At 43.3% G+C, this 15482-nt stretch overlaps 1 protein-coding gene across 3 annotated transcripts in view; it reads right to left on the reverse strand.

The window, feature by feature from the left end:
• Positions 1-13966, reverse strand: part of si:dkey-9k7.3 (circularly permutated Ras protein 1) — an 85033-nt gene extending 71067 nt beyond the window's left edge. Inside the window, exon 1 of one of the 3 annotated variants that reach the window (XM_068046179.1) lies at positions 13818-13966. Coding sequence is in view for 1 of the 3 variants with exons in the window: in XM_068046178.1 (XP_067902279.1) it covers positions 9814-9816 (3 nt within the window). In the remaining 2 variants the exon portion in view is untranslated. Of the gene's footprint in view, positions 1-1088; positions 1303-9813; positions 9834-13817 lie in introns of those variants that run through there. The other 2 variants (XM_068046178.1, XM_068046180.1) reach the window with 2 other exon arrangements.
• Positions 13967-15482: the final 1516 nt, after the last annotated feature.

A 15482-nucleotide genomic window follows, 5' to 3' on the forward strand; every position in this document is an offset into this window, starting at 1 on the left:
CGGTCTCTGAGATATGATAGGTGTAAATCAATGCAAGTCTTTCTTACTAACAATTTCTAAGAATCAAAGGGATTCAAAGTATTTTCACTCTCCTTACAGCAGTAAAAGTAAAAAGTAACACAAGTTGTGGGAATTCAAAATGAAATCAGGAAATTCTGGAAATAGACAATAGGTCACTTAGCATCTATGGGAGAAAGATAAATAAATTTCCTCAGAAATGGCTAGACTCTCACCTTTGATGTTAACCTGACTCTGATTTGGCATTTTGTTTTTTTTTGCATTACGCTGTCCTTTTCCTGATTTGATGGTGAGAGATGGCGACATCATGGTAGGTAAGTGAGATTGACGGTTTGCGAGACAAGTGATCATTACTGCTGATATACTAATAATCATTAGCTTAGAAATGATTATCTGTTCTGTAAATCTGAGTGAATTAAAACAATCTCAGACTCAATAATTTCTCTCAAATCAGGACCCCCAAAGTTCAGTTGAAGAGGCTTCAGAAGAGAAGAGGGAGGGACATTTAATTAAATAGGACCCCTCCTACCACCCTCTCCTTGTATGCTGTCACTCATCACTCACTTGTGGGAGGCATCGGGAAGCCATTTCTAATTTGACCTGCCAGCTGGGATTACTTCAATGAGCAAAGGCAAGTGGGGGCAAAATCAAATAAATTGGGCTTGATGCATATTTGAAAAATGAACCAAAATGCTGGCACTTCAGTACACTGTGTGAAAAGGAGTTCTTTCACATACATAAAGTTTTACACCATACAGACCAGGTTCATCAATCTTGTTCTGTACTACATTTACTAAAATCAATTGGAATGTTAATGGGCCTCTAGTACATAAATCCTGGACTAGAGAGGGGAAAATTCAGTTACAAAACTATCCAACACTCATAAAGGCACCAATGTACACAATCATTCACAACAGCATCCAACAGTATCTAAAGTACCCAAAAGTATTCTGTAGTACACGAGCACTAACAGTACACAATGGCATTCAAAATTACAACAGTGTATAACAATGTCCAACAGCTTGCAACTGTCCCCACAACAGTACCCAATTGTACAGACCAGTACTCACCAGGACACAACAATGCTCAACAACATGCAGCAGCAGTTAGCAGCGTAGACCAGCACCTTACAGTGTACAATGCCCAATAGTGCACAAAGTATCCTACAGTTGACAATAAAATAAAAGCAAAATACTGCGGATGCTGGAAATCTGAAACAAAAACAAGAAATGCTGGATTCACTCAGCAGGTCTGGCAGCATCTGTGGAAAGAGAAGCAGAGTTAACGTTTCGGGTCAGTGACCCTTCTTCGGAACTGACAAATATTAGAAAAGTCACAGATTATAAACAAGTGAGGTGGGGGTTGGGCAAGAGATAACAAAGGAGAAGGTGCAGATTGGACCAGGCCACATAGCTGACCAAAAGGTCACGGAGCAAAGGCAAACAATATGTTCATGGTGTGTTGAAAGACAAAACATTAGTACAGATTAGGTGTGAATATACTGAATATTGAACAGCAGCACTCCGCTTCTTCCTGGAACAGAGGCCCAACCAGTCCCCATCCACCAACACCCTCCTCCGCCTGGCTGAACTTGTTCTCACATTGAACAACTTCTCCTTCAACTCCATGCATTTCCTTCAAGTAAAAGGTGTCGCTATGGGTACCCGCATGGGTCCTAGTTATGCCTGTCTTTTTGTGGGATATGTCGAGCATTCTTTGTTCCAGTCCTACTCAGGCCCCCTCCCCCAACTCTTTTTCCAGTACATTGATGACTGTATCGGTGCCGTTTCCTGCTCCCGCCCCGAACTAGAAAACTTTATCAACTTTGCTTCCAGTTTCCACCCTTCTCTCACCTTTACATGGTCCATCTCTGACACTTCCCTTCCCTTCCTCGACTTCTCTGTCTCCATCTCTGGGGATAGGTTGTCTACCAATATCCATTATAAGCCCACTGACTCCCACAGCTACCTCGACTACACTTCTTCACACCCTACCTCCTGTAAGGACTCCATTCCATTCTCCCAGTTTCTCCGTCTCCGACGCATCTGCTCTGATGATGCTACCTTCCATGACGGTGCTTCTGATATGACCTCCTTTTTCCTCAACCGAGGATTTCCCCCCACTGTGGTTGACAGGGCCCTCAACCGTGTCCGACCCATTCCCCGCACCTCTACCCTCACCCCTTCCCCTCCCTCCCAGAACCGTGACAGGGTTCCCCTTGTCCTCACTTTTCATCCCACCAGCCTCCATATCCAAAGGATCATCCTCCGCCATTTTCGCCACCTCCAGCGTGATGCCACTACCAGTCGCATCTTCCCCTCCCTTCCCCTGTCAGCATTCCGAAGGGATCGTTCCCTCCGCGACACCCTGGTCCACTCCTCCATTACCCCCACCACCTCGTCCCCGTCCCAGGGCACCTTCCCTTGCAATCGCAGGAGGTGTAATACCTGCCCATTTACCTCCTCTCTCCTCACTATCCCAGGCCCCAAACACTCCTTTCAGGTGAAGCAGCGATTTACTTGTACTTCTTTCAATGTAGTATACTGTATTCGCTGCTCACAGTGTGGTCTCCTCTACATTGGGGAGACCAAGCGCAGACTGGGTGACCGCTTTGCAGAACATCTCCGCTCAGTCCGCAAGCAGGACCCTGAGCTTCCGGTTGCTTGCCATTTCAACACTCCCCCCTGCTCTCATGCTCACATCTCTGTCCTGGGATTGCTGCAGTGTTCTAGTGAACATCAACGCAAGCTCGAGGAACAGCATCTCATCTACCGATTAGGCACACTACAGCCTGCCGGACTGAACATTGAGTTCAATAATTTCAGAGCATGACAGCCCCCCACTTTACTTTCATTTTTAGTCATTTTTAGTTATTTTTTCTTCCTTTTTTTTTACATTCCTTTTTACATTTTTTACAATCTTTTTTTGCATTTATTTCATTTCATCTTAGTTTGTTCAGTTTGCTTACCCACTGTTTTTTTCAGGTTGTTTTTCTTCAGGTTTGCACTTGCTGCTGTTCAATATTCAGTATATTCACACCTAATCTGTACTAATGCTTTGTCTTTCAACACACCATGAACATATTGTTTGCCTTTGCTCCGTGGCCTTTTGGTCAGCTATGTGGCCTGGTCCAATCTGCACCTTCTCCTTTGTTATCTCTTGCCCAACCCCCACCTCACTTGTTTATAATCTGTGACTTTTCTAATATTTGTCAGTTCCGAAGAAGGGTCACTGACCCGAAACGTTAACTCTGCTTCTCTTTCCACAGATGCTGCCAGACCTGCTGAGTGAATCCAGCATTTCTTGTTTTTGTTACAGTTGACAATAGCAGCAACTGTATACCGGAGGACACCGACATCGAGCAGGCTGTGGGCTGACCCGCTCGCCAAGGTCACGACCCCCGCCGGACACCTCCCCCCTTCCTCCCCTGCACCACCTTCCCCCCAGCACCCCCTTCCTCCACCCCCTCCTCCCTTGCACCCCCTTCCCCCTCCTCCTTCCCCCTTGCACCCCCTTCCCCCACCCCCACCCCCTCCCCCCTCGCATTCCCTTCCCAGCTCACCCACCCCACACCCCCTTTCCCCCTTCCCCCCAACCCTTCGCCCCCGCACTCCCTGCCCAGCTCCCCCCCGCACCCCCTTCCCCTGTACCCCCTCGCAACCCCCGCACCCCCTCCCCCCTTGCACCCCCTTCCCCCAGCTGCCCCTCACCCCCTTCCCCCCGCATCCCATTCCTCCTTCCCTCTCCCTCCATGAAATCACACAGCTTACTTGTTAGGGCTCCTGTTTATGGATAGGACCTAACAACCCCACTGGCTTGTGGGCATCACGGGAGAGACCAAGGCTAAGGGAGCAAATCCTAATCCAGAGCGGAACCCCGAAGGCGGTCATGTGTCACCTTTGGCATGTTTCCGGCAGTTCCTGCAGCCATACCGGTGCCAAACATTGTGCTCTGCACTCCTTTGGACCCCACTAGGAAGGCATAGAGGGGAGTTTTGACTCTTGGGCAAATCACAACCTCCATACATCCACCCAAGCATGCGCCATGGAGAGGTCACTCCATAGTCGCCTCACAGCGACCAAAACAACAAGGAAGACAGCAGTTACGGATTATAAGTCCAGCTCAATTGACATAGACATTGGGCACAACAGGTTGCCTTTGTCAGTGGGAGAGGTCATCGCATCTCACTGGACAGCTACCGCCTGCCTCAAACCGGGCAGCCCCCGGTCAGTAAGGTTCTGTCCCGCCACAGTCCACCTGCTACAATGGGTGCTTGGAACTCAGGGTCATTGCCTGACAAGTGGACTGTAACACCGCACCTAAGAGTACGACAAAAAAAGGAAAGAAGGTACCAGCCCTTCGTTTTGCAAGCTGGAACATCAGAACTATGTGTCCAGGCCTGTTGGAAGACCTTACACAAATCAACGATTCTCGGAAGACCACCAATATTTAACAATGAGCTCAGTAGACTCAATGTGGACATTGCAGCACTGCAGGAGACACGCCTCCCTGCGAGCGGATCTCTAAGAGAGCAAGACTACACCTTCTTCTGGCAGGGTAGGGATCATGAAGAACCAAGACAGCATGGAGTGGGCTTCGCCATCAGAAACTCTTTGCTCAGCATGATAGAGCCACCTTCAAATGGCTCAGAATGCATACTGTCCATCCAACTGTTCACCGCCTCTGGTCCAGTACACCTACTCAGCATCTATGCTCCAATACTCTGCTCCCCACCTGAAGTTAAAGACCAGTTCTAAGAGGAACTCCATAATATCATTAGTAGCATTCTTACCCATTGTCTCTCAAGACAAGGAGGGCAAAGAAGATACTATATTATACAAAAATACACAGTAACACCTCATGGCACACAACAACATGCTAAAGTGACTGATAGTGTCCAATGGTATCATGTAGCACCCAATAGTACGCAACAGCTACTTCAATGTAGAAAATATTGTATCTGATGAAAGGTCACAGGCCTGATATATTAATTTTGTTTCTCTCTCCACAGATGCTGCTAGACCCGCTGAGTATTTCCAGCATTTTCAGTTTATATTAGAAAATATTGTAAGGCCCTTTACATGGCCAGGTGGAGGTGTGGGGGGGGGGGCGGGTGGTGGTGGTGGGGGGCAGTGATAGGTGGGGAAGAAAAAAAATTAATATGAGAAGGTGCCAAACTATAGTGTGAGATTTAGGAGAGGTGACTGGAAACATGGTTGTAAAATTGGTTTTGAGACTTTTTTTAAAGGTGCAGAAAGAAGTGGAGAGTGAGTGAAATTTCAGCAGGGAGTTCTGGAGAGTAGGTCTGAGGAGGCTAGAAGTTCTGCCGCCAATAGTGGGATGAACAGAAGTGGGGATGGAAAAGAGGCACAGTGGCGATGGGCGGCACAGTGGCGCAGTGGTTAGCACCGCAGCCTCACAGCTCCAGCGACCCGGGTTCAATTCCGGGTACTGCCTGTGTGGAGTTTGCAAGTTCTCCCTGTGTCTGCGTGGGTTTCCTCCGGGTGCTCCGGTTTCCTACCACATGCCAAAGACTTGCAGGTTGATAGGTTAATTGGCCATTATAAAAATTGTCCCTAGTATAGGTAGGTGGTAGGGAAATATAGGGACAGGTGGGGATGTGGTAGGAATATGGAATTAGTGTAGGATTAGTATAAATGGGTGGTTGATGGTCGGCACAGACTCGGTGGGCCGAAGGGCCTGTTTCAGTGCTGTATCTCTAAACTAAACTAAAAATTAAAATACCAAAGCATTTGGGAGGAGTTTTAAGCCTTCAGGTGATTGCTAAAGTATGATGGGGACAAAGGCATAGAAAGATATGAAGACATGGATGAAGATTTAAAATTTAAAGTGTTGGGGATGGAAAACCAATGTATGTCAGCAAGAGTGATGGGCAAATAGGACTTAATATGGAACAGGATATGGGCAGCTGAATTTTGAAGGGTGAAAAACAGGAAGTTGATAATGAGGGCATTGGAGAAGTAATAACGACAAAAGGATGAATAAGAGTTTTAGTTGCAGAATGGTGAGATAGGTCATGTTGCAGAGATAGATGCAAGCTGTCGAATATGATATGGTTTTCCAGCTCTCGCTCAGAGAGTATTTCCAAAATTTTGTACAGTCTTATTCAGTCTGACTATGTTTATGGTGGAAGCTGAAAATGAGACAGCAGGAGCAGGAGATAGGTTGCATGAAAGAGCAGATCTTGGAGAGGACATGGGGACAGATGGGATTGAAACTGCAGAGTGATGGGAGAATCAGGAGGTAGCTTGGGTGGGACACTGGGAACTGAATATTAGAGGTAAAGAAATGTGTGAGCTCCCTTGCCATTGGTTGTGGGGTGAAATGGTGTGGTAAAGAGTTTGAGGGGTGATTAATTGTGGGGGAAAGGAGGCATATGTTTTACATGCCCTTCAGGATGATCCTCGAGTAGTAGAAGAATTAGGCAGATGAGAGAGCTAAACACTCCAGACATTAAAATGGTGCGGTGAATGATGAGACCAGTCATGCCTCAAGAATTCTTAGTACTCAACAACATTCAGTGCTACTGAATAATATACAACAAAACAACTACAGTTTGCATTTATACAGAGCATTGCCTGCAAGAAACACATCCCAAGGTGCTTCACAGAGACTTGAGAAAAAGCAGACACCGAACCAATGAAGAAGCTTAGGCAAAGAGATAGGCTTTAAAGAGAATGCTAATGAAAGACACGGAGGTGTGGATAGGCTTATGGAAGGAATGATTGGGACTGAGGTAGCTGCATGGACAGGTGCCACAAGAGGGGCAAAATGAGGGATTTAAACACAAGGATGGGAATTTTAAATGTTAGGCTGTGAGGGACCAGGTGACAATGTAGGACAGCATGGTCAGAGACTAACAAGACTTGATGCAGGATGGGGGAAGAAGAGTTTGGGATGAACTGAAGATTATGGAGTGTGGAAGATGGTAGGCAAGCCAGGAGAACATTGGAATAATTGAGTCTGAAGGTGACAAAGGAATTGATGAAGATTTCAGTAGCAGATGGTGTTCCAAGTCTGTGATGAAACAGTACAGATTAGTTCAAGATGTGAACTGTCATTATGAGAAAAATGTTTATCTATAGTTCCGTTTTGCTTTTTAATAAAGTATATGCTAGCCAGAATGTAAATTTAAATTGGCTAGGAATCAATGCAGTTATATACATTTTTCAGCTTTCTTATTTTTTGACTCTTGTATTTTTTCTTGTTTAACATCCATCAGTTGATGGTCATCAGGATTATCAAGTCTCCTTGTCTTAGCTGGACATTTAATATCAAGTAACGTAGATGTAAAAGTGGGCGACATTATGTAGGTGGAAGTAGGCAGCTTTTGTGATGGACAGGATATGAAATTCAAAACTCAGCACTCAATCAAACAGGAATGTTGATTCCAGTTCAACCTGAGACAGTGGCTGGAATAACAGCACCCAATTATACACAACAATACTGTTAACTATGTACAGCAGCCCCCAATATCACACAATTGTGTCTAACAGCATCTAATGTGAAATGTTAACCTATTTTCTGATATTGTTAGACCTGCTAGAGCCGGTTTTAAAAATATGTGCCAAGGGCACTCAGGCCTTCCCACCAGTGATGGATATTTGTGCAATCAGTACTGTGGTGTATTTCCGACATCTTGTGCTGTTAATTGTAAATTTCCAGCACTTGTAGTTTCTTCTTGTTAGGGGATTTCCGTGATCTGGAGCGCCCAGTTGGGAGCGCTGCTCAGAGGGAGCATCTCTCAGGAAATCACAGGTGTCCTCATGATTTCTGGGATGCATTGCCTGTGAGAACGTTTACCTGCTGGAACTGCCTGGGTGTGGAATTACCCCTATTATCTCAACTAAGGGATACAGTGACTGTCATTTCTTTATATGTCTAATAACAGAGATATTAGGTACCAGCAGAGCAGCTTCAGATTTCTACAACGAAGAAATAAAATGTTAAAAATAGCTCCACCCCCATAACACCTGCGACTCAGAAAATGGTGTCAACCTTTCTGTGTGGGACGAGATTGCATTTTTCTAAGTAAGTCGTCAAAGTAAACCTAGTTACATTTAGTTTGTAAATAAATCAGTACTAACTGTGGAAAATCTGTAATCAATTATCATTCCAAGTAGTGAGCTGGATATAAGAGTTGAAGTTTATTACTTAGCACATTCTGCCAGAAGAAAAGTAGCTAGCCAACATTTTTAAGACTATGTCAGGAATTAACAAAATTAATCAAGACAAATGGTCATGGGGAACAGGATATTTCAGATTTATTATTGTGTAATGAGACAGGGCTAATTAGTAATCTTATAGTAAAGGGACCTCTGGGGAAGAATGATCATAATATGATAGAATTTCATATTAAGTTTGAGAGTGATGCGGAACCAGTGGATGTAGTATATTATGATTTTCAGAAACCATTTGGAAGTGCCATACAAGGGATTATTACACAAAATTAGGGCTCATGGGATTGGGGGTAATATATCAGCCCGGCTTGAGAATTGATTAATGGTTGGAAAGCAAAGAGTAGGAATAAATGGGTCATTTTTGGGATGGCAGGGTATATCTAGTGGAGTACTACAAAGATCAGTGCTTGGGCCTCAACTTTTTACAATCTATATCAAGTGATGAGGGAACTGAGTGTAACATATTTGTTTTCTGACAATAGAGACGGTGGCGTAGTGGTAATATTACTGGACTAGTAATCCTTAGGTCCTGACTAATGCTGTAGGGCCATGAGTTCAAATCCCACCATGGCAGCTGGTGGAATTTAAATTCAACTAATTAATAAAAATCTGGAATTAGATGCTATTCTCAGTAACGTTGAGAAACTACTGATTGCTGTTAAAAACCCATCTGGTTCATTAGGGAAGGAAATCTGCTGTCCATACCTGGTCTGGCCTACATGTGACTTCAGACTCACGGCAATGTAGTTAACTCTTAACTTCCCTCTGAACTGGCCTAGCAAGCCCCTCAGTTGTCGGGAGATGGTGACGTAGTGGTAATATCACTGGACTAGTAATCCAAAGGCCCAGGTCAATGCATTGGGACGTGGGTTCAAATTCCATCATGACAGCTGGTGGAATTTAAATTCAATTCATTAATAAAAAATTTGGAATTGACAGCTATTCTCAGTAATGGTTCCGTGAAGCTATCATCAATTGTCATAAAAACCCACCTGGTTAACTAATGTCCTCTGGGGAAGGAAACCTGCTATCCTTACCTGGTCTGGCCTCCATGTGACTCCAGACCCACAGCATGTGGTTGACCCTTAACTGCCCTCTGAAATGGCCTAGTCAGCCACTCAGTTCAAGGGAAAATAGGGATGGGCAACAAATGCCCAGTCAGCAACACCCACATCCCCATGACAGAATTAAATGAAAAACCAAGCTAGGTGGGAAAGGAGGAGGACAAAAAGAGTTTGCAAAGTGGTGAAGTGAATAGAAAAGAAGGTGGCAGATGGAACATAATGTGGGGACACGTGAGGTTATTCACTTTGGTAGGAAGAATAGAAACACTGAATTTATTTTAAACAGTAAGAAAATATTAAATGTTGGTGTTCAGAGGCATTTTGGTGTCCTTGTACAAGAAAAATGGAAAGTGACTATGCAGATTCAGCAAGAAATTAGGAATACAAATGGTATGTATGACTTTATTGCAAGGGGGGTTGGAGTGTAAGAGTAAGGAAGTCTTGCTGTGAACATGTAGGCCTTTGGTGAGATCACATATGGAGTAATGTGTACAGTTTTGGTCTCCTTACCGAAGGAAAGATATACTTACCATAGAGCAGTGAGTGCAACAAAGGTTTACTAGGTTGATTCCTGAGATGAGAGGGCTGTCTGTGAGGAGAGATTGAGTAGAATTGGTCTATATTCTCTGGAGTTCAGAAAAATGAGATCTGATCTCATTGGAAAATATAAAATTCATAGAGGACTTGACAGGATAGATGCTGAGAAGTGGTTTTCCCTGGCTGGAGAGTCTAGGACTAGGGGTCATAGTCTCAGGATTGAGGGGTCAGCCATTTAGGACTAAGATGAGGAGTAATTTCTTCACTCAAGAGTTGTGAATCTTTGGAATTTTACCCTAAAGGGCTGTGTGTGCTCAGATTTAGGACTGAAATTGATAGTTTTTGGGCACTATGGAATCAAGGGATATGGCAAAAGGCCAGGAAAGTGAAGTTTTTGTAGAAGTTCAGTCATGATTGTGTTGATTGGCGAAGCAGGCTTGAGGGGCCATATGGCCTACACCTGCTCCTATTACTTATGTTCTTATTATGGTTAAGGATTCAAATAGCAGCATACATATGTTAGAAATGAGGAAGTTCAGAGTCAGAAGGAAAGTCGTGGAACCTTTTCATCCAAAGGGGAATAGTCCAATGTCTTGGGAAGTCATTGAAGTGTACAGTATAAGTATGAGGCAATTAAATGTGTTTTCTGGAGAGAGAAAGGATTGAGAGATATGAGAAGGGGGATAGGTAGTGTTGACCTATCACAAAGGGATGGGATTATTGAGCCTAATGCCAATATGTGGTTCTTAATATTTTCATAGCCTTTATTAATCAAAGGAGGTCAGAGATTATTGAAATACATCAGGAATTAATGCTGAGGACCTATCCTATATAAAGAAATCTAATTGTTAAAGACATCTCCATTAATTGATATAAACTACCTTTCAGAAGTGATTGAGCCAAAATCCTTTTCAACCACAGCCACGCTGTAATACCCTGAAGTAATCCTTATTGCAGATGCAATTGCATGGTAGTTATGCCTTCATTTCTAATGCACCCCTCTGCAACACTCAGTTTTTACATTGCTGATATGGCTTAAGGAGTGTAGTACTAAATTAGAGGTCCTTGACCGCCAACTGCTGCTCACCCCTTTTTTCTTTGAAAGGATGTTGCTAGTCACTAATAGGTCCATTGAAGCAGTGATCGGATAAGACCTGGCTTTTTCCAGCTTCCCCAATGGCCACTCTTGGGAATCACAAATAAATGGATCCTGAACTCCATCAAATTGACAGGCTATTAATAGTGGGAGTACTACAAATAGCTCCCAGTTTATCAATGCAAAAATCCCATCTACTACAATTTATTATTCAAAGTTATGATAGCATAGTAATTACATTACTGAGTCAATAATCAGAGGTCTAGACAGAATATATGAGTTTAAATTCCACCATGGCAGATTGAGAATCTGAAGTCAATTTTTAAAAAAAATGAGAAATGTAAAAATAAATGCTGGTATCAATAAAATTGGCCATAAAGCTGTTGGATTGTCATTAAAAAACTGGTTCACTACTGTCCTTCAGGGAAGTAAACCTGCCATTCTTATTTGGTCTGGCCTATATGTGAGTACAATCCCACACCAACATAGTTGACTCTTAACTCCTTCCTGAAATTGGTGGAGCAAGCCACTCAGTTATACAAGATGCATTGCAGCAACTCACCAAGGCTCCTTTGACAGCAACTTCCAAACCATAGAAAGAATCATAGAAAAATTTACAGCACAAAAGGAGGCCATTCAGCCCACATGTCTGCGCCGGCCATAAAAACTAGCCGCCCAATCTAATCCCACCTTCTAGCACCTGGTCCGTAGCCTTGTAGGTTACAGTACTTCAGGTGCATGTCCAGGTACCTGTTAAAAGGGTTGAGGGTTTCTGCACCCACCACCAATCCGGGCAATGAATTCCAGACACCCACCACCCTCTGGGTGAAAAGGTTTTTCCTCATGTCCCCTCTAACCCTTCTACCAATCACCTCAAATCTGTGCCCCCTGGTAATTGATCACTCTGCGAAAGAAAACGCATCCTTCCTGTCTACTCTATCCAGGCCCCTCATAATTTTGTACACCTCAATTAAGTCACCCCTCAGCCTCCTCTGTTCTAAAGAAAACAAACCTAGCCGATCCAACCTTTCCTCATGTCTGCAACTTTCAAGCCCTTGTGACATTCTTGTAAATCTCCTCTGTACGCTCTCCAGAGCAATTATGTCCTTCCTGTATTATGATGAGCAGAACTGTATGCAATACTCCAGCAAACCTGTGACCTCTATCACCTAGAAGGACAAGGGCACCAGATGCATGGTGTCATGCAGAGTCCCCCAACAGCCAAGAATGCATTAATTTTGTCATATGAACATTGATTTAAAAACTGTTGCTGAAGTGAAGAAAGGACTTATTTAAAAAAAGAAATCACCAGGCCCTTGGCTGGAAAGACATTTGCATATTAACAAACAGTGCTTGTGGAGACAAAGGGGTTACTTCCCTTATCCAATTTAACCCACAATGGACTTTGAGCACCAGACATTGAAGGTGGGGGAGCTCAGATTTCAGGATGACTGCTGGGATGGCCGAATGCACAAACAAACGTGGTCAGACCAGCTGATCACATGACTAGCCTGCTTGGCAACCTGGTTTTTCTGAATTGTACGAAGAGTTTTGAACAAAGAGACTGAAGAATGCTCCTGGATTGAAGAAAACCTCTCCTGTCTGGCTCTCCCTCTCTTTCTCACAGAACTCCAAATCCACTGAAGCTACATGAACCCCAAGAGAGAAAGGTCTCCTACAGAAAACCAGGTTTAAGAAGAATACTGGGCCCCAACGAAGAGCAAGATCTACCTACAATCAAGGACTCTACAGTGAGCTTGAAGAACCATAACAAAAACCCTCTTCAGAGATTGCCTCAAAGTATTCCACTTTATTTTTCTTCTGCTCTTTTCTGTCTCTAAATGCATGTGTGTATTGTGTATGCATGCTAGTGTGGGCATGTCATGTATTGGTAGGTGTCAACCGAATTAGAGTTTAAGTTTAGTAAATTTCAACCTTCTTTAAAACTAAGAAAACCTGTTTGTGTTGGTTTCTTTGCCTTATAATTGGAAAGCAGTGAACAAGGATTCACCAAGAGGAGCTAAAAACACGGTATGTTTAAAATTAAATCCTGTTACAGTAAGACCAGGTGAAGGCTGAGAGGGACCCCTAGACCCCTTTCTCACCTGGTCGTAAAACATGGGAACACCACCAGTTGGAGGTTCCCCTCAAAGCCACACACCATCCTGACTTGGAACTATATTGCCGTTCCTTCACTGTCACTGGGTCAAAATCCTGGAATTCTTTTCCTAACAGCACTGTGGTGTACCTACACCCCAAGAACTGCAGCGGTTCAAGAAGGCAGCTCATCACCACCTTCTCAAGGGCAATTAGGGATGGGCAACAAATTTTGGCCTAGCCAGCGGCACCCACATCCCACGCGTGAATTTAAAAAAAAGTTGTGTGAAATGATCAGGGCACTAGAGATCGGCAATAAATGGCAGCCTTGTCAGCAATCCCCAGTGCCTAGAATAAATAAAATCCTTTGCTAACAGGGAACCCATAAAAGACATATTGGGTAACATTTTCTATGTGTAGCAACATCTTAATGTGATAATGAAAGAATATTTATGATTTTGCCAGAGCTATTGAATTGAAGAGATCACCATGAACACAGTTACAATCGTAAGGCACTTAACAAGCACACAGTTTCTTACCGCACTGTCCTCCCCAGGTTTAACAGACTCCTCACTGTAACATTCTCTTATATAGCAGACAATGCTTGCAGCTCACTCTCTACAAGTGAAACCATATAAAACAGCTTCTATACAAGAGTCACTATATATCATTGTACGCTGCAAGTGCACACTCACATTGCCCTGCTGCTACTTATAAAGAAAACTACTCTCCCAATTGTAAATGTATGTGCATAAATGAAGAAAGGACAAAATCTTGTCCGAGATTTGGAAGTTACTCCTGTACCTGACTGATGAGGAAGGGTTTCTCCTAGGATGAGGAAGTTCAATGCGAAGGGTTGTCCAGATGTGCACCTCACAGTTCAAGGGTAGCCTTTTCAATCAGTATCTGAATGTTGCTGTGCAAGCTGTGATCGAGACAGGAAACAAGTCATTACTATCTGCACCCCTTCATCAGCAACTATTTTTAACTGTAAGATAGAACATACATACAAAAAAGTCAGAGATGGTTCAGATCTGCACAGGAAACAGAGAGAGAAAGGTTTCACGAAATTAAATATAAACAGGAAACTGCTAGGAGGAAAGAAAAAAAAATCAAGAGTTAATGAGGTTACTTTAACGAATGGCCCAGTTTGCACTAAATAAATCTGAAGTAGATTAACTGTGATTGAAATTCAAACCCTATTTTTTGTTGAATTTAACAAATGTATCTATATTTAAGTCACAGAGTTCATTATCATAATTGTTTTACTGCTCACCTAGTGGATGTGCTATGGGACCTAGAGGTCATGAGTTCAAATCCCACTGTGACAAGTTGTGAAATTGAATTAAATAAATCTGATAAACTATAGGTGAGCACCATGGTTGTAAAATTTCATCTATTTCACCAGTATATGTGAGGAAGGGAATCTGCCACTCTGACACAGTCTGCTCATCATGTGATTTCAGTGGTCCACTGTGTTGTTGACTTTAATGCCCCCTGACGTGGCCTAGCAAGCTGCTCAGCTGTAAACAATCGCTACAAAGTTCACTAAGAAGGTAATTAGACATATCTATTGGCAACAATAACATTTCCATCCAGCAGACTCTGCAAAGCTGTGCGAGCTATCCCTTAGTGGACAACCAAGTAATAAAAGGGGGAGGAGAGTCCCTGAACATCCTCATCCTCAACTATTGAGGAACCTAGCATGCAAGTACAAGAGAGAAATTTTAACCAAAAGTGCTGATTGGATGATTCCTAGTCAGTTTTCTCTAGTGGACCCTACCATCATAAATACCAGTGTCTAGTCAATTCAGTTAATTCAATTTCACATTAAGAAGCAGGTTAGTGCACAACTCACATCAAATGGGCGCTAACATCGTCACGGCTGTAGTGCTTAAGACTAGTGTTCCAAAGCCAGCCAACCACCTAGCCACCTATTCCAGTATAGCTTTGATACTGACACCTACCTCTGACAATACAGTATTCCCTCAGTACTGCCTAGATTGTAGCCTGTGGTTTCCTCCACACTTGCACCCAGATACAGCCATAATCCGGACACAAACAAATGAAGCGGCTTAAAAGATAATGGAATTCTGGATGTAAGTGAGTTATGCACATAACTAGAATATGCCCAAGTCTCCTCGACCTTTAACTTCCACCCATTAAACTGTCTGTCGGAATTAATCTCTATCCAAAAAAGTAGCCACATCCTAACTATCAAATGTGAAAATCCCCCCCATTGTGCTTGTTCAGGGTTCTTACAACGTTGTGCCCAGTTTTTCAGGCACAGATTTTCTGACCTTTTAATTGCAATTTTTTGAGCATTTAAAAAAAATCTCACTGAGACCTGCCCAGTACTTTTTGTTACTTTTAATAATTCTTGTGCCATAAGTACAAGTCACAACAAAAATTGTAGGCTTATCCTGGTTGCAAGTTCTGAAACATGCAGTGCCTGATGTGCATGAATAA

This window comes from Heterodontus francisci, chromosome 14 (assembly GCF_036365525.1).
Source record: "Heterodontus francisci isolate sHetFra1 chromosome 14, sHetFra1.hap1, whole genome shotgun sequence".
NCBI lineage: Eukaryota > Metazoa > Chordata > Chondrichthyes > Heterodontiformes > Heterodontidae > Heterodontus > Heterodontus francisci.